The 18,937-nt window shown below is 47.4% G+C and overlaps 6 protein-coding genes across 6 annotated transcripts; 3 read left to right on the plus strand and 3 right to left on the minus strand.

Moving 5' to 3' along the window:
• Positions 1-1,265: 1,265 nt before the first annotated feature.
• Positions 1,266-3,971, plus strand: BDV38DRAFT_292735 (putative nitrate reductase; the record flags this gene model as incomplete). The annotated part of the gene is made up of 5 exons (XM_032062079.1): positions 1,266-2,300; positions 2,354-2,517; positions 2,572-2,960; positions 3,027-3,150; positions 3,203-3,971. The coding sequence occupies 5 exons, from the start codon at positions 1,266-1,268 to the stop codon at positions 3,969-3,971; spliced, it is 2,481 nt and encodes an 826-aa protein (XP_031913899.1).
• A 1,398-nt stretch (positions 3,972-5,369) lies between these two features.
• On the minus strand, positions 5,370-7,355 carry BDV38DRAFT_282765 (MFS transporter; the record flags this gene model as incomplete). Its single annotated transcript, XM_032059875.1, has 6 exons — positions 5,370-5,816; positions 5,886-6,015; positions 6,072-6,390; positions 6,468-6,573; positions 6,627-7,016; positions 7,077-7,355. 6 exons carry the CDS (start codon positions 7,353-7,355, stop codon positions 5,370-5,372), a joined length of 1,671 nt encoding a protein of 556 aa, XP_031913900.1.
• Positions 7,356-8,265: 910 nt separating this feature from the next.
• On the plus strand, positions 8,266-9,423 carry BDV38DRAFT_292738 (glycerate kinase family protein; the record flags this gene model as incomplete). Its single annotated transcript, XM_032062080.1, has 1 exon — positions 8,266-9,423. The coding sequence occupies one exon, from the start codon at positions 8,266-8,268 to the stop codon at positions 9,421-9,423; it is 1,158 nt and encodes a 385-aa protein (XP_031913901.1).
• An 837-nt stretch (positions 9,424-10,260) lies between these two features.
• On the plus strand, positions 10,261-11,416 carry BDV38DRAFT_271127 (major intrinsic protein-domain-containing protein; the record flags this gene model as incomplete). The annotated part of the gene is made up of 4 exons (XM_032057255.1): positions 10,261-10,501; positions 10,564-11,128; positions 11,166-11,281; positions 11,337-11,416. The coding sequence occupies 4 exons, from the start codon at positions 10,261-10,263 to the stop codon at positions 11,414-11,416; spliced, it is 1,002 nt and encodes a 333-aa protein (XP_031913902.1).
• A 107-nt stretch (positions 11,417-11,523) lies between these two features.
• Positions 11,524-14,539, minus strand: BDV38DRAFT_84165 (OPT oligopeptide transporter protein-domain-containing protein). The gene is made up of 10 exons (XM_032064022.1): positions 14,365-14,539; positions 14,013-14,305; positions 13,681-13,955; positions 13,421-13,635; positions 13,213-13,371; positions 13,048-13,145; positions 12,662-12,988; positions 12,413-12,595; positions 11,784-12,362; positions 11,524-11,722 (listed from the first exon to the last, which is right to left on the minus strand). Exons 1-10 carry the CDS (start codon positions 14,450-14,452, stop codon positions 11,660-11,662), a joined length of 2,280 nt encoding a protein of 759 aa, XP_031913903.1. The 5' UTR covers positions 14,453-14,539; the 3' UTR covers positions 11,524-11,659.
• A 4,009-nt stretch (positions 14,540-18,548) lies between these two features.
• Positions 18,549-18,842, minus strand: BDV38DRAFT_282769 (uncharacterized protein; the record flags this gene model as incomplete). Its single annotated transcript, XM_032059876.1, has 2 exons — positions 18,549-18,657; positions 18,721-18,842. The coding sequence occupies 2 exons, from the start codon at positions 18,840-18,842 to the stop codon at positions 18,549-18,551; spliced, it is 231 nt and encodes a 76-aa protein (XP_031913904.1).
• Between the last annotated feature and the right edge of the window lie 95 nt (positions 18,843-18,937).

The raw sequence follows: 18,937 nt of genomic DNA on the forward strand, positions 1-18,937 counted from the left end.
TGGTTTAGCAATTGAGCCAGTCAGATAGTGCTCCTATAGATTCATGAACATGGAAAGAAGATTGAACAAAAGCTTTACTCCCTCAAGCCTGCTAGTAAAGATATATGTTGATCTGGACAGATGAGAACCGGGCAGCCTTCTTCGTCAATGCCAAACTTCTGGTATGCAAGCCCAGCTTGTGTGTACGATGATGAATTATCGGCAAATACCGGGCCATGTATTTGTGCCTCTGGTGACATCGCTGGCAGAATCAGCCTATGAAATTCGCTCAAGTGGCACTTCTGCACAGACATATTAGATCAGCGGTGAACGAGCTCCGAGGAGATAGATGAACCTCTACCAAGAATGCCTTAGTAAACGCTCAACCCTATCCCCAGTCTTGGCACCGAGATAGAGTTCACCATCGGCAAACAAGAACCACATGATGTCATGTTTGAATCATAGTAACAGGGAGGAAACAAAGCACCGGTATGAACATGCGTTCATATTACGGCAGGTTGATTTAGTGTCATTCGGTAATTCGTAGTGGGGGAATGGTATAATAGAGCCGCTTTTGTTACCCCTGTTCTCTCTGTGGCCGCTGTATTATCAATTCTTTTTATTGTACTCCGTACCACGGCTAAATACCTTATCTCCCCAAATTGTGTCCCAGAATAGCCATGTCGGTTACGAACCATTCCGGTGCATCTTATCTAGATATACTGAACGAGCCAGACTGGACCCGGACGCATAGTCATCGCGTCGGGACCCGAAATCGCGATGCGCGGTATATCGGGCTCACCCATAATGGGGATGAGATACCGTATGACCTCGAGGAGGTTGCTGAGGAGAAGCTCAACGAGCTTCGGAAGAAGGTGAAGAAGGGGGAATTGGTTACTGTTCGAGATATCATGACCAAGCAGATCGTGAGTATTCCCTGGGGGATCTAATGGGCCAGCAAAGAATAAGACTTAACGTGGTGCCAGGACTTTCATTTACGAAGACCAGACGTGCATCCGAAGTTCTGGAGATATGTACTTCACACGACTGAGAGTTTTATAAAACAGGAGCAACCGTGGCCTGCGAATCTGGCAAAGAGAGAGGAGGAAGAGAAAAGAAGGGCAAAGGGGAAGGTAGAAGAGCAAGGTCGAGGGAAGAAAGGTGACGCTAAAGAGCAGTCAAAGGATCAAGAGGAGGGCGCAAAGAAGGACGCTAAGCCAGAGATGTCATTTGAGGAAGCGGCGTTGTTGAAATGCCTACAATATGAGCAGAAATACCGATCGTCGATGAGGCAAAATGATGGGCGAGGTCGCTCTCCTTTTCACGACGAGGCACTTCCAGAGCAGATTGACGAGGCAGACCAGTTCTCTCCAGATAGTTGGGTCCCTCGTAGCAAGAGCTTGAAACGTCTCACGGGAAAGCATCCGATGAATGCAGAAGCAGATCTCACAACTTTGTTCAACGCCGGTCTTATCACACCATCCCCCATCCACTACGTCCGTAATCATGGGAATGTACCACATTTACTCTGGGAAAATCACAAGCTCGATGTGGTGGTCGACAGACAATTGACCTTTGGCATGGATGAGTTAATAGACCAGTTCACCAGCATCAACATACCCATTTTCCTTGCCTGTGATGGTAGTCGTCGGAAAGAACTCAATATGATCAAACGCACTCGCGGGTTCAACTTCACCACTGCCGCTGCGGGCTGCTCGTATTGGAAAGGTGTGCTACTCCGCGATGTCCTTCTGGAGGCGGGTGCTACGCAGCTGATGGAGAGAGAGCCTGAGAAGTGCTTTTGGGTTCATTATAAGGGTGCCGATCAGTTGGGCGAGGGCGAATATGCAACCTGTGTTCCTCTATCATATGTCATGGATCCCACTAATGATGTGTTGTTGGTTTATGAGATGAATGACCATCCGATTCCCCCTGACCATGGTTATCCACTGCGGTTAATGCTTCCTGGGTGGGTAGGGGCCCGGTCTATTAAATGGTTGACAAAGGTCTGGGTCACTGAATTCGAAAACGATAGCTATTACCACATTTATGATAACCGACAACTACCCAGCTTTGTGACCGACTCTGAATCGGAAATTGCGAAAATTATGTATCACCATCCAAGCACTCTGTGCACGCAACAGATGCTGAACTCGGTAATTGTGATGCCATCACAAGGAGAGAAAATCAATTTGGCGGACATGAAGAAAGGTAAAACATATCGTATCGAAGGCTTTGCTTATAACGGAGGCGGGAATGAGATCGACAGGGTGGAGATTAGTTTGAACGGTGGCGATACCTGGCTCTACTGTGTGCGCAAGGTGAGTGCAGCTCTCTCAAGACCATTCTTCCATAACTGGCTAAACCCTCCTAGTATCCTGAAGCACCGATGCGACATGGCAAGAAGTTCTGGACCTGGTTGCATTGGCATGTTGACCTCGACATAACAAAACTCGCTCGTGCAGAGAGCATTATAGTACGTGCCTTTGATGAGCATAAGAACACACAACCTCCAAAGCCAGTGTGGAACCTTGCAGGGTAACATAATGCTGACTTAAGTAATTGCCAATAACTATGCTAACCTTCTTGTAGGATGATGAACAACTGCTGGTATCAAGTGATACCAGAGATATACGATGATCCCGCTAACGAGGACGCGTACCTACTATTCAGACATCCCGTTGAGCAAGGGAATGGTACCAACGGCTGGATGAAGGAATCAACCGAGGAACAGATCGAAGAAGTTAGGCGGAAGGCATCCGCTCCTGGGAAACAGTTCACTCGAGATGAGATCGAGAAACACCATACTGAAGACGATTGTTGGATTGTGATAAACGGGAATGTGTACGACGCGACCAGTGTCTTGAGCTGGCACCCTGGCGGTAAAGGACCAATTATGGCCCATGCTGGGGCCGTGCATATGGATGCCACCGAGGAGTTTGAAAGTATCCACGATAACTATGCGCAGGAGAAACTAAAGGGTCAGTATCAGTCGCGTCAGCCTTCTTTCGGTCTATACTATTTGAATTGCTGAGACAATGGTACAGAGTGTATCATCGGACAAGTTACGGACAAGGCGATGGCCCATATGCAAAGGGATGCTAAACGCAAGGAAGAGGAGTTGTCCCACACTGAGGGAGGAGACAGTAAGGCTGCTCTTAATGAGCATATGTAAGTTTGCATCTGCATAACTGTTGGTGGCGCGATCCTAATCGAGAATAAGGTGGACCCGTGCGAAGCTGGTCAAGACCACACGCCTCTCACAGGATACCCAGCGATACACATTCGGCCTGTCACACTTAGCTACAAAACTTGGTCTGGAAACAGGACAGCATGTTCAACTCGGCTTCCATTTCAAGGATAGCCTGGTCTTCCGTCCTTATACTCCAGTGAGACCGGTCTTGGATAGCGAAGAGGACGGGACTTTTGACCTCGTGGTCAAGACATATTTCCCTGATGGGGATCAGCCTGGTGGTACCATGAGCAATATTCTTGATTGTCTTCAGGAAGGGGAAGAGGTCGAAGTCAAAGGTCCGTCCGGTGAGATTCGCTATCAAGGTCATGGCCGCTTCGCTATCGATGACAAGACATATACCTTTGACAAAATTTCTTTGATTCTCGGAGGATCCGGTGTTACACCAGGATATCAGATCATTGCGCGAATCCTAGGAGATGAAACCGACAAGACTAAGCTCAGAGTAATTGACGCTAATAAGTCCGAAAACGATATACTAATGAAAAAAGAGCTGGAGCAACTATCCAAAGAGCACAGTACCCAGGTCGAGATTGCCCACGTGCTATCCCATCCTGGAGATGACTGGAATGGTCTCAAAGGACATGTAAACGAGGATATTATCAAAAAACATGCCTTTGAACCCGATCATCGCAATGTAGCACTTCTCTGCGGGCCGCCAACCATGATCCAAAAAGCAGTTCTTCCCGTTCTACAAGCCTGGGGATACGACGAAGACAAGAACTTGTTCGGTTTCTGAATCCCATTCTAATGGCCAAGGACTATACAATACACAAAGGCAAAGAAATAAAAACAGTCATCGAATGAATGGTCGTTTCATTGGAACATGAGACATGCCACTGGTTGAATGCTACGAAGCATTCAGACAGTCTGCAATAAATTGTATAAATGAAATGGGAACGGCCATTTCCACCCATAATATAACCAATCTGACAAAGTGCACTGCCTATTCGCAGACGCTCTTCATCTTGGGCCGTTGATAGCACAGCCACTTCGTTGGCTTCCCAGGTCGAAAATAAACACCACAACTAATAATGACTTATATAGAGATATATATATTGCATGGTATGGAATATCTCAGATATCCTTTCTGTATTTACATCATTATATGCCGTACCAGGTGCCTTTTCCAGATGCCGAATAGTACAGCTTTATTTATATATATCAGCCTGCATAAATTATTATTCCGCGTAACTCAGTGCATTTATCAAAGAGCCTACAATTGGTGTCCCCAGCTGTAGCATCATCTGACAAGAGATCCAACCCATCATGGGGGTTTAGTTTAAAATCCGAAGGCCCCGGCGGCGTGAGGCTTATCTTCGACATGGTAGTAGTGGGTGATGATATTTGGCGTGTGATGTTTTGTACCAGTCACTTCAGGCCGGGAGAATACAATGTTAGAGTAGAACGAAAAAGGAAAAGGAGCATAAACCGAGGGCGACGCCTTCTTGAAAGCACTGAAGTGTGTTACCCATGCGCTTGATGATCCGATTTACTTTAGAAATAGATTGCTGCCTGGACGTTATATCACGAGACAATAGTTTCTGCACCTCGAAAATTGCTCAGACCCTACGTCGGATCATTATCATTCTGCTGCATGGTTCGTCAGTGTACACAGAGTCTGGTAGGTCCGGGGAGTATCCTATAGCATGACTGAGAAAGTGGATGCTAGAATGCAACGCGCACTGTGCATAGAGAGAATGCTGGTTGGAATGGGGCTTATCACCACACGTGTATCTATATATAGCCTAGAAATTCTAATGTACTCATTACCTCTTGGCTATCTCCATTCGATGTAGAGGTGATCTTATAAATCCAAAAATAGAAATCATCATCAACGTCATAAGAAATTATTTATCACCAATAACAGCCTATAAGTTTCTGCATCCAAGAACAAACACATGACTAGTACTATTCGCTGTACCAAGAAAATACCTAGCTTTTGCCTAGAAACTCCAAGACCAGAATTAACGTTACGGCAAAACTGGACCCTTCGGCCCCGACAACCATTGGCGCACTGATATATGCACTGCCACTGCCATGGAGTCAAGTTGCAGAGTAGGATCCATGATAGCTTCTGGTTTTCATTTTCGACCCAAGCCTAGGTACCAGAGCAAAAGAGTGACAACCGATTACTCTATCCTGCACAGTACGGGCTCTTGGCTCTTAGCCATTCCCCGTGGTACCACAACAGCAACGGCGCCGCAATGCCAAGTGCCAGACTGACGAATGCGAGTAGGCTATTTCCCCATCCCAGGCCCAGTGCATGATAAAGGCTCTCCGCAAATAACGGAAAGGCAAACCCAGCTAATGTTCGTACAAATGCCGCGGCACCCGTAGCACTGGCGGCATAGCGGGTATAGGCGTCGACAACATAGGTCTGAGCACACTGGAAGGAGATGATCAGCCCGATCGCAAAGATTGCGGCTCCGATGTTGGGTACGACCCAGTGGGTGTGGTATTGAGCACTCCATCCATAGAGGAATAATCCACTAGGGACAAGAAGCCCGCCTGGGAGCATCAGCGGAATGCGGAATTCTGGCCGCCCTGGATGGTCGTAACGTTTTTGAAGGCGCACATATATCTTCAAGTTCTACGGTTAGCATACCTCACCTGGAGGGTAAGGACTGTCATTGGTCAATGAGTGACTCACTATGTCAACAGCCCGGCCACAGAATTGAAGCCCGATCACAAAGCCTACTCCAAGCGAGATATAGTTCAAGCTGGCTATGTCCTTTCCTTGGCTGTACGCGCCCTCCCACACCAGAGGGAAGGATGCTAGGCTGCAACATATGAGTCATGAAACCTTGGATATCATCTGGGCTGGAGACTTCCTCACACGAGATACATCAGCCCATACTGGTAACCTCTGTAGAGGGACAGTGCTTGGATAGCTGGCTGGGTAAAGAGCATCCGGAACGGACGAATGAGATTCTTCCGTAGGACGTGACCAAATGTCCGGTCGGGCTTATCATACTCGGTATGGAGGCGGTGGTTACCTGTTAATTCTTGTAGTTTTCTTTTTCTAGTTGCAAGAATCTTGGGGGCATAGGTTTCACGCAGAAACAGCAACGCTAGTAGCTGCACAAAGGCATCGGCCATGGACACAACCCAGAAGATCCATCGCCATGTCAGGTAATTAGTCAAGTACCCGCCCGCTGCGTCCAATGTTCGTATTAGCTCCTAGGTTTCCTTCTATCGTGGGGTATGACAGAATAGTCCTCTCGGCACTTACCAATAGGGCCCACAGCGGGCCCGATAAAGGGCATCAGGCTGTAAATTGCCGTGGCTGCTCCTCGCTCCTCTTTGTGCCAGCAATCGCTGAGAACACCTCCTCCAATCTCAAAAGAAATTAGCGAATTTCCCATCAAAAAAAATGAATCTGGATACATACCGCTTGTGGGGCACTGCCACCAAGTCCACTGAGGAAACGAAAAGCGAGCATCTGGTTCCCAGAGGTAGCAAACCCACACATGGTGTTAAAGACCAGATAAAACATATTCGCGGACTGCAGTACGATTACACGTCCGTACATTTCAGAGAGTGGTGCGATGATGAATGGCCCCAGCGCATAAGCTAGTAAGAAGATTGACATGAGGAGGTATTGCTTGATATCAGACTGGATTTGAAACTCATTCGCCATGGTCGATAATGCAGGCGCTACCATAGTAGAGGATACAGGGGAGATAAAGGTAAAACAAGATACTAAGAGTGTTGAGATCCATTTCCTCGGACGACTCCAATTGAGAGGGTTGGATGGGTCGTCTGGGCCGGACCATGTCACCTATTCTGCATCAGTAACCAGCATACTCCACGACTGGAAATAAAGTTAAGAGTAGCGTACCAGTGAATCCTGATCTACAAACAACAGACGACTCTTCTGGCTATCATGAGAGCCTGTATTCGGTTCAGCACTGCTTGTCCCATGGTCTTCATCCGATTCAGAATCGTCATGTGTATTATCTGACGCTGTATCGTGTCTCTGGTGAAGTTCGGAACTCAGACGAACCGCGGGGACAGGAATATCATATCGAGTGTTGTACTCCGTATAGAATTGTACGGAAGGGAGGGGAATCATTCCATCCTCCTCGTCACGACTATGTCTCGGGACAAAATGTGCCATGGCGTGCGCAGCGTGCGAGTATGGCGAGCAAAAGTCCAGGTAGAGATAGACGAAAAAAAAAATGATTCGAAGAGCTTTTTTGCGGTGCCATTGAATCCTTATTACACTTTTATGTTCATCTCCAAGTGTTGCCTCCACTCCAGACTGACTTCGCGTACGGGATATTCTATTTTCATTGTCCATACTGCCTGTTCCAATCACGTTCAATGTGATAAGGCTGTGCAGAAAAGAAGATGGCGCCCAATGGAGAGGACCTTTAGATTTTGTTTGGCCAAGGAGAGAGGCAACAGTTTATCGGGCTTGGGTTTGTGGCTTTGCTAAGTGGCCAGGTTTCAAGTAGAATTGGGAAACTGTCCTCGTGGACCCATAGAACCCGATCTTTCCTAGTCGCTCAGTCCCCAAACGAGCCCTTAGGTGCCATTCTTAGATGAACTTTGACGTCGATAACAGCATCGCTTAGGGCTTTCTCCGCCAAGCGGGTCTATCATGCCCACGCCAGAGCGATATATGCCTTAGGCCCAGGCAACCGCATTAAGTAAATTTAGAAACGATGCTTGCCCGTCACCTCTGTGTCTTCTTTCTCAGGGTCCAGGGTGTGGTTTGTGGCCGTGCCTCATCGGTTCGGAGGAATCAACGACATTTGGGTGGGCTTGTGACCCGTCAGAGGACAGTAGAGAGGGATTGAAGGGGCAAGAAGATATGAGCAAATGACTTTTTGTGGCTTCACACTGCGGTCCTATTCCTGGATCTCGATATTGTATAAAAGGTTGCCGCAGTCCCAATGGCAGCTGTGTTCCTGCCGGGAAATATCCACAACACTCGTTCATATTCATACTCTCATCCATCTCCCCAAAGGCTTCAACGACAACATTCGTTTCTCCATATTCATTTTTTAGTATATATCTCCACAATGAATGTATTGGTCTGTCCTTCTGGATTCAAGGGGAGTATTGACCCTCCGACTGCGGCCAACTGCATCGAGGCTGGCATCATGCGGGCACTACCGTCTGCCAAGATACGCAAGGTACCACTCGCGGATGGCGGCGAAGGCTTTGCACATGCCCTGGTTGCTGCTGCGGGTGGAAAAATGCGCAAGACCATTGTCACTGGTCCTGTTGGTATACCGATTCCCTCCTTCTATGGGGTCGTCGAACTGGGCCAGTCCAAGGCAGCGGTTATTGAGATTGCAGCTGCTGCTGGGCTGAGCCTAGTACCTCGCGACAGCCGAAATCCATGTATTACAACCACATTTGGGGTAGGGCAACTGATAGCGTCTGCGCTGGATGAAGGGGTGCAGCGTATCATTGTGGGCTGCGGAGACTCTGGCACCAGTGACGGTGGGGCCGGAATGCTTCAGGCCCTTGGGGCACGATTGATCAGTCGCGATGGTACTGAAATCCCTTGTGCTGGAGGAGGCCAGTCATTGATGTCCCTTGAGAGTGTCGACCTTTCCGGGTTACATCCTCGCCTGAATGAAGTCAAGATCGAGGTTACCTGTAACTGGAAGAACGTCCTCTGCGGGCCGAACGGAGTGGCATGTGTCTATGGTCCACAGAAAGGCGCGTCTCCCAAACAGACAGAGGTGCTACAGGCTGCGTTGGATATTTATGCGTCTGCTTGTAAGCGCATTTTGGGCCGTGACATATCTGAGATGCCCGGAAGTGGGGCGTCCGGTGGGTTAGGTACTGGCTTGCTGCTCTTAGGTGCGATGCTTCGTCCACGGTATGAGGCCATCATGGAGTATTTCAATATTGAAGAACTGTTTGAAGATTGCGAGCTGGTATTCACTGCCGAGGGGGGTATTGATTACCAGACTCCGAGAGGAAAGATCCCAGCGGAGGTTGCGATACGGGCGAAGAAGTATCAGATCCCGGTCATTGTGCTAGCCGGTACGATTGGAGACGAGGCAGAGGTGAATTACGACGTTGGAATCAATGCGTATGCCTCAATCCTCCAGCGGCCATCCACTCTGGAAGAGGCTATTGCGGAGGCTGAACGACTCTTGACAGAGAGTGCAGAAGGCGCAATGCGTATGGTTGTTGTTGGCCGCAAGTTGGCCAGAAGGTGAGAATGAAAGCACATGGGACGGATGATTTACGACCCATTTATACCAGGATAAGAATCGAGATTATTCTTTCGTAGGATGGTACACATATAACTACACTCTAGAATCGTATACCTTTGGCTATGGAAATTCTATTTTCATCTACTATATATAACCAAGACCTCGTTATGGTCAATCAACCCATATTGGGAGGTCATCACGACGATTTCCTGCTGTATGTAAGATGTCGTCGTCAATTCACTGGGGATCCGCAGCCTCAGCGCTTGATAAATAGCGAATATTCTCCAGCAGGGTATAGGCAACGAGGAAACTGGAGGTCCACCAAAGCCACTCGTATGCAGGGTAGTATATTGCAGGTCTATGACGATGACGCTAAACATAATTTATATGCAGCACCCTGGACTAAATAGAGCAATAGTAGGAATCTCTAGTTGATTACCAATCTCGGTATCAGCTTTATCTAATCCTTATGTGAGCTTCAGCTAATTAACCAAACCTAAACTCTAGGCCTAAAGCGGCATTAGGCACCGCCAATTTTCCCAACCTATAATAGCTAGAGGTATTTGGCCTTGAGGTTAATTTACAATATGTGCAGAATATTCCTTGGTTTGTACGAGATTGGCCTCTAAAAAATAGCAGCGCTTTCATGGTTCTCTTAAAAGGTAGACGTGCTGAGTCGTGAGGTCATCCAACAGTTAGGGCCCGAGAATTGCTGACCATAACCACGTGGAAAGTCTAAATTTATCCATAATTACACCCTTGCTTTGTTATCTTATATCCTGAAGTCAGGAATGCAATAGGAGTTTTTGATCCTCCCAACGAGACGTGCATCTTGCCATCATGGATCGCACGGCCTTCCCAGACAGTGGCAACATGCCACAGCCCAGGCCCATTATACAGCCTTTTGCCGGAAGGATTGGCGGCAACCAAGGGCTTGTAGTCGACCGCACTGACCCCGATAATGCGGACATCTTAAAGAAGGTGCCCGATGCGGCGCCGCTAATGACATTCCGTGAGGGATTCGACCTGCGCGGATTCTGGGATATTGACCTCTGGAAGTTCGGCTTCATCGAATGCATGGGTGAGCGTTATCAAGGCGAGCATTGAACCTTCAATTATAGAAAAGCTTACTTGAGCCACCAGGTACCATGATGATGGTGTTCGTGACCTCTTGGATGGCCGTACGACCAGCTTCGACGTCGGCAAATGTCAGTGCGACTTCACCATCCGGTATATTCTCTACCTCGACATTTCTAGGACCACTATTTGGTGGTATTAGCAACTGGCTGTTCCTGACTCTATTTATTTTCTCTTTTTCGAACGTGAGTGGTAGCCATCTCAACCCGACCATTACGTTGGCTACCTTTTTCGCCCGTTTGATATCGCTACCTCGAATGGTTATTTACCTTCTCGGTCAAACTCTTGGCGGTGCATTGGCTGGCTTTATGCTTCAGAGAGCGTATGGGTCTAAGGACTTCACTGTAGGAGGTTGCACAGTGAATACCCGCCTGGTGCCTGTAGATGAGGCATTCCTGCTCGAGTTTATCTTCTGCTTGGTCCTGATTTTCCTCTCCTTCGGGGTTGGTTTGGACCCAAGACAAGGTTCTATCTATGGAGCTGCATTGTCTCCCTTTTTAGTAGGGATGACTCTGGGCGTTGTGAGCTGGGGCTCTTCTTTCACCCGCGCTGGGTATGCTGGGGCTTGTGAGTAACACCAGAGACGAACAATCTGGTCAATTCAACAGAAAATATGTGACGCAGGGTGTGCTGACACATTGTCTACATGACAGCGTTAAATCCGGCTCGATGCTTCGGCGTCTATGTAGCTACCAGCTTTCCGGGATACCATTGGATTCATTGGGTATGTACAGAATATAAGCGTATGCGTGCAGGTCTGACATAACTGTCTTCAAAAGGTCGGTCCTCTCGCCGCTTCCATAGGGCACGGTATTGTCTACTTTATCGCTCCTCCTTGGGGGCATTGACGGTCGCTTAGGACGCAGTTGCGGCAGAGGGTTAAGACATAGCAATATCGTAAGGATGACACCTATATACATCCTGTAATAATTGATGATTCAATTGAGCCAAATCTATATACAACTACCTACATCTATAACCTACTCAGCTATCAACATGCACATACCAATTGATTCACAGTTCGAATTAATTCTTCTGAGACTCCGACTTCCATTGAAGGAGTCCTAGCACAACCAGAGCCACCGATATACCTCCAGCTTCATCATGCAAACTTCCCGCTTTCCGGGATAGGAAGATACGAACAACCTTTCCAATCGCACGTATCCTACTTCTTGTCAGTACTTCTAATTCACCAACTTCCAATATCGGAGGTCAATATCACTCACTTTATAAACTCTTGTCCCCCACCAACTGAAATGCGACGAAGCCCCAGAGAAAAAGATAGCAAAGAAGATCACAACCCCAGCGATGGAAACAGAGGAATCCAAAGCAGCACTCAATACGAAATTATACTTATACCACCATGCATACAGCCGCTTTCTTATAATCCATCCAAAGGCCAATCCCACAAGAGCCCAACTACCATACGTCGTTCCCGTGGCAGGCGGGAGATAGTTCAGTCCGCCGAGGAAGAGGGGAACGTGGAATTTCTGTAAGATAACGTTCTTCGGATACCGCCGTCTAGCGACGAACACTATCACGGGAAGTACAGCGCCGATGATAAAGAAGTAAAGAAGTGAGTGGTATCCGATCTTATTGTTGAAGAAGCGACGCGGTCCGATAGCACCCCAGATCAGACTCGTGTTGAAATGCGTCCGGGAGAATGGGCAGCTGAATCCATTAACTGCGTCGGTTGTGCAGACGCCTTGGATGTTGCCCAGGCCCCAGTTGAGGACGCATACGCTGCTTAACGTGCCGGTTATTATGCCTCCGCATTGTGCGATGAAGAGTTTTCGTGGCGGAATCTGGTCGATGGGTTAGTTTGGAGTCGTTTACTTGCACAAGGACCACAAACATTGAAGTAGATTCCTAATTTCATATCCTGGCAGAAGTAGAGACCCTTGATAGTTGTTACGTATCCAAGGTTGAAGAACCAGATGTTAGCGAGAACACGACCCTCAAAAACAAAGCCGGCTATGATTCGGCAGAAGATGTCGATATTGATTTTCTGGTTCGCTGTTGCATAGACCAGGGCAAGCTATTTTAGAGTCACTGTCAGTGATTTATCCTGCACAGAGCTGGCTCACAATTGTTGGTCACCTACCGGAGAAAAGAAGAACATAGCAACAGCACACGCCAGCAATGCACCGTACCAACGCAGCTCCACATCCCAATACTCTACGGAAAAGATGGCGAGAAATAGCGCCAATAATGTAGTGCAAAGATACCACCACATTGGCACTTCTGCGTTCTGTGAATGGTCTGAGGCAAAAAGCTCTTTTATGTTGCCCTTTGCGAACTTGTGCCGTACCCGGCGCATGGCATCCGCGATCTCTTGTCGCTTCTCGAGAAACATCCACACCACGAGTGAGGTGAGGGTTGCGAATGATAGACCGAACATATTTAACGCATAGGTCACGGGCATAAAGACCTAAGGTAGTTAGCGAGCCCGGTCGATAAGGCAAAGTCGTGTTCGAGAAAGACTCATACCGGTGAGTACGCTTCATATTTAGCCACGTCTAGCTGATATCTTGATGCCTTGTTCACGATCTTGGCAGCCTTATATGTGCTCCCTGTGTTATCGAACACTATTGATGCAACCGTGTTAGTTATGTTTCAGACCAGTTATTATGCACTTCAGTGGGTGGATCATACCAGACGAACTCTGGAAGGGAAGATACGCGGAGTACCACGTATTGGTATAATAACAAGCCACGGCGACAATCCAAATCCAGAAAACTAGTGCTCCAAAGACGTTGATGATCGCCCAAGAAGGGACCACGAGAGGAGATCCGACATAAGATATTTGACTCCCTATACAATTGTCAGCCCTATCACACGAACTCTGAGTTGGCGCACGTACAATCGAACGTGAGTGGCAAGAGACCCATGCCGCTCTTCATCCCAAATAACTGATTTACAACCGTGTTCTTTGGTGCGATCCAGCACGGGAAAGCGAAGTAGCTCAGAGCGGGAAAGATAAAATCGGGAAACCAGTACCAGCAGAACGAGATGCAAAATACCAAGCTGAAAAAGGCATAACGAGATATCTTCCAGGTTGTGAAGCCGAAACTTTCACTGCACACGGTTAGATGCTTCGCCAGTAGCATAAGACGCACTCACATTGCCTGAGCATCCTTCTCTTTCGACCCATGGAGCGTAGACGTGAGGGCTGAGGTGCCCAGGAGGCCCGGCCACACAAGCTCATGGGGTAGAACGACAAGTGATCGGAATATTCCCGCCAGCGACAGCCCGACGAAGAATCCCGCCATTGTCATGATGATTTGGAACCCCCATCCAGCTTTATAGCCAAAGAACATTTGTTGTTCGGTCAAAACGTCCGCGCCGAGACGAACATAGATACTTAAATTTGACATGACGTACACTAGGATGTGCTCCTATTCATATCGCGTGGGTCAGTGTCAACACCTTCCGTATAATTTCCAAGCTCTTACCTTCTTATTAAACGGGCCTGGGTTCAGGTTGAAAGACCACGCACCAAGAGGAACGTTCCAACTTGGGATGGCTTTCTCCCAAAGCTTGCCGAGCGGATAAGCCAGCAAAAGCACGACTGCCGATGAGATGGTGATAGATGGATTTCTCAAAGTATACAGTGTGTTTAGACCGCTGACAACGATGCAGAATCCAATCCCCAGTACCCACATCCGCGCCGTCAGTACGGGCTCCGTTGGATCATCGTCATCGGTGTCAATGCCAGCCGCCCGTAGGATTTCGCCGACCGAAGAGTCTGCAGCGTTTATTGTTAGCAAAAGAGAGAACAGATATTGATGGAGTGTAGCGCCTTACTATCATCTTTTTCCGTAGCGTCTGACTTATCCCCCAGCTCCGGTTCCGGCTCTGCGTTGGCAATTGCTTCCTTGCATTCGACAGCCATGGCTTAGGTTTGGATCTGAACCAGAAAAGAAGACATCGGCCAGATCAGATATGATTGATATATTGATCAGATAAGATCTAATCTTAACATGTGGCAGAACTGGGAAGGGTTTGGAAGAAAACCAACGATCGGAACTTTTCGGTGGAAAGGATCTGTCCATTGCACAATTTGTCGGTCAAATTCCGGCCCCTCCAGAGACAGCAGGCAGCTCTGGCGGGCCACTATCCCCTGAAATTCGATAGGTTGAGTGGGGCATCATATCATCGCATGTCTTGCCTGCCACAAGGCATCAGATAAGGGCGAGATCCCTGCAGAATCATACGTCTTCTACCTTACATAGAATATACGACTTTCCTGCTTATAAAATGTTCACTCCTTACAACATCTTCATACTTTAAGCTCTTCTCTACACATATTATCATCTGAATCCGAGAGAAAATGTTTCTACGACCGGCTCAGCCCTATGCCGAACAAGACTCGGCTAAGCTTTGTAGGGCTGAGGGTTGGGCCACGGGTTACCGCATTGGGACGGTTCCGTGGAGACCGGCAATGAAAGCCCTGCTTGTGGATCCGACGGAATTCTTCTGCCTAGAATGGAGGCATTTATTCCGTCATGCACGGGCAGTAACTCGAATCTCGGGCCGTGCATTGTGGGAGACATCCTAATGTTATAACCGAAGAACATCGCATGACATTCATTCTGGGGAATTGGCTTTGACACGTTAGTCCTAGAAAGGTATTGAACAGCGAGAAACTCAGACGACGAGCAGGATAAATCGGTACAGAAGAATGGGAGGGGTGGATTGGAGGGACGAGACAAAAGAACAAGGATTCGTTATCGAACGGCAGCCACCAATAATATTCCATATCATGGTCACTGATACGACCTCTCATTAATACTATTCCTGCGCTACCGCGGAACCGGAAATAGACCCCACCTCAGTTGATTGATTAATACGGTTTATCGGATTAATGGCACGCTCCCTATAGGGGAACCCCATCTTTGAATGTGCAAGTCTAGGTCAACCGGATGTACTTCGGCATCTTCGCCTTTTAACCTATGTTGCAACAAAAGACTTCGTAGAGACAAGTTGCACGGCTAGTTACTTGCTAGAGAATTACATAATGAAATACGTCAGGTTGCATTGCATATCTACAGTAGTTAAGAGGGGAGGATTATCATGCTGGCATACCCAACTGTGCTCAGGGTTCGTCCCAGCTGCATCTAATATCCACCAACAAGGGTAGATTTCACATACCATTACGGATGAACGGAACATTAACTAAGAAATCACATAATTCTTACGTTAGAACCTCATGTAAGACATCTGTCCCGCTATATCTTGACGCTAACAACCATTAGCATCCGACTTTCATTCATGGAAGCTTACCCAAGTAAAGTCTCACATAGGTTACATAACTAAAATGACAGACCATTATTCATGCTAGTCTAACCGGGTAACTACAAATTACACCCTTCAGCATGAATCTCGGATACACTTAACGTGAGCCAGGAAACCGAGAGCAGTTATACAGGATACAAACCGTGAGAGCAGGGAGTATAGCTCGATCCTGAGATCAGATAAGGAAAAGTCATTAATATACTCGCATCCGCCCCAAACGCGGCTCCCGGCAACCGACCAAAGAAATAAGCAAGTGATTAAAAGCCGAAGCGTTCAAGCGCGCCTTGCTACGATGGTACTTCTCGCATTCTTCCCAAAAGCGTGTTATATAAGCGCTTCATCTCTTAGAATCCGCCATAGATACAAGACCATAGTGATAAGGATCACCGCGGTACAATAGACAAGGCCATATAATAGCAAATTCTATGGCAAATATCTCACCCAGCAGGTTAGAACGCAAGGTGAAGGTTATTCTATAACTATCAGTAAGCCAGAAGACAGAAGTGGCCGTCGATTAGGCAGCCACAAAGTAGTATAAGTGGGCCAGGAAAAGAGTTCTAGATTCCAGGTAGCACTCCCAACACAAATAGCGTGCCGGGCATTGGGAGAGAAGGAAGAAAATATCATGGATAGTCCCTATGAAGCATCTAAAACGTGGTATACGATTAGGTAACTGTCCAAACTAAACTCCGGATGTATTCATTAGCAAAAGGATATTATGCTAACTGTGGGATGTATGAGTGTCTCGGGTCCGGAAGCAGAGTTTGGGTCTAGATTTGGATTCTTGAAAACACGACGGACCATTTAAGTCGGGTGGGAAATAACAGTGGGTTAGAATACAAAGGAGATATCTCTGGACGATGTTTCTAGGTAGGTCGGTTCGACATTCAATGAGGATGATAACAATTCTATCGAAGTTCTGCTTGCCCTACAAATTACGAGATATGTAGGTACCGTGGTCAAAATTCCAGGCCTCTTGAAGGGTAACTACACTCCGGCTAGGATTAGAAAGTATATAGAAGGGCGTTTACCAACCCAACATATGTTCAAGCAAGCCTAACCTCGGGTTAGGCATTTATCATGTCTTTGATACCTAGTGGTAAGACTGTTTATGATTAAATATCTTCCACGTGGTATGTTGACCATTGACGAGAGTCCCGCAGGCCAATTACATCGGAGCATATATTCTATCAAAAACCGATGGCTCTTATTTAAGATAATGGTACGTCATGCATTATCCAGCGGGCAGACAATGGAGCACTCGCGCCACTGGCGTCACGGACGGTGAGCAAGCTTCCGACATGGAAAATCTTTTATTTCTGCCTTCAGTCGTTGCCAACAAGCACTTCGTCAGAGATACGTCGAGCAACATTAAGCCTTCTTCAGTCCTGAGAGTACTTTATACCAATCGCTCCGTGACAGAGCAGAAGTGCGATTCACATTGTATCGTTCAATTAACCACCGTTCGGAAATAGCAGCGCGTTGCTTGAGGAAGTAGCTAATAACTTACATCTCAATTCTGAAATTACGATGAAAGAGGCGGTTATTATCTGCCCTCAGAATCAGCCATGTCGGAGTACATGATGATTATGCATAAATAACAGACTCGGCTCCCATCCTTACGCAAACGACAGTCGTATACCAGAGACATAAGCTCCACAGTGAGATACTAAACGTCCCTGACCATTCTCATAACCAACGTAGCTTGTCATTCACATTAGCTACCCTTTGATGAGTTCTATAGCTCATAGCGCGTACCATTCAGGACTGTGTATGTGGATATACAGGATCACCTAGACAATCGAACTGCACCTCCAACATACGGGCAACCATGTGACCATGTCATCAGCAAGAGTCAAGCTTTCTGTTTTCTGCAAGTTGCGTCTACCGAGCTGTTTTCGAACCTCTCGCGCTCGTTTGCGGCGATACTCCCGAATGCGACCGTGTGCGGTTATGCTTCAACTTTGTATACATAACAACTGCAACCATCCGCTTGACCCACTGGGTGGCGATCTTTTCGAACAATCCCGAGTAGGTCTACCGTTGTCACGGGATTCTCAGAGCCGATGCGCTGAGAAATCACGGGTTAGGGTTTATGATTGTTTAGCGCGACTGTATTGTTTAGTCAGTCTCTTTATGCATCAACCATACGTTTTACATACAACATCTGAAGTCGATAATGGTATATATACACAGGTAACTTGAAAATCAAACGCTGGAAAGAACGTAAGACAAATCGAAAGCACGCAGTAAAGTAACAGAAATCAATAATGGAACAGGAAACGATTTAGCACCGTTGATGTAATGCATCCGTGGCAGGGGATTTAGGATGCTGCATCATGTATTCATATCCTCCCAAAAGCCACCCATGTAGGCACATAACCGAACTCGTTTGTAATCTCATTAGGATAGTATTATGTGCCAGTCGCAGTAAGGCCGTTGAATTACGTGGCAGCTATTCCCCGCGTGTGGCAGACGATTGTCGGTGGTATCACTCGTAAGCAACGCGCACGCGTATTTAATCCGATATATGAACTCTTGATCACTGACAGCGATGCTCAGCAACGCTGTATTCCCTGGGTGTAGTAACTCTCATTCACAGAATGAAGTGGTGTGGTCGGAGAACAGGGGTATTAGGGACTAAGTTGGATTATTCGGAGATTCGTCGGGATAAGCTGGTGGAAGAACGCGATTTACAGGTCGCCTTCATTCCACTTTTGAGCCGCCTTTGCTTCTGCGGCGTCTCTCTTCTTATTGCGATAAAGGAAATAACAGCAGACTCCGACCGCGATGAGGAATAAACTAAGAAATGCAATCAGTCTCCCCCCTGAGGGCACACGTAATTGCCAACACCACGGTACTTACATTCCAACGATGATGGCAGGGACACCACTCTTAGTAAAGTTGCTCACAGGCTTCTCGCAGGCGGCCGAGGAGCCGTCGTCCTCACAGTCGCGAATCCACAGGGATGATGCCATTGGAGGCATCTTGAGGGCGGATGCAGGGTGGATGGGATTGACGATCAGTGTTCGAGAACATGGGAAGAAGGAAGATTAAAAGGAAAGATCAGGGGCTGATCTGA

This window comes from Aspergillus pseudotamarii (genome assembly GCF_009193445.1).
Source record: "Aspergillus pseudotamarii strain CBS 117625 unplaced genomic scaffold BDV38scaffold_25, whole genome shotgun sequence".
Taxonomy (NCBI): Eukaryota; Fungi; Ascomycota; class Eurotiomycetes; order Eurotiales; family Aspergillaceae; genus Aspergillus; species Aspergillus pseudotamarii.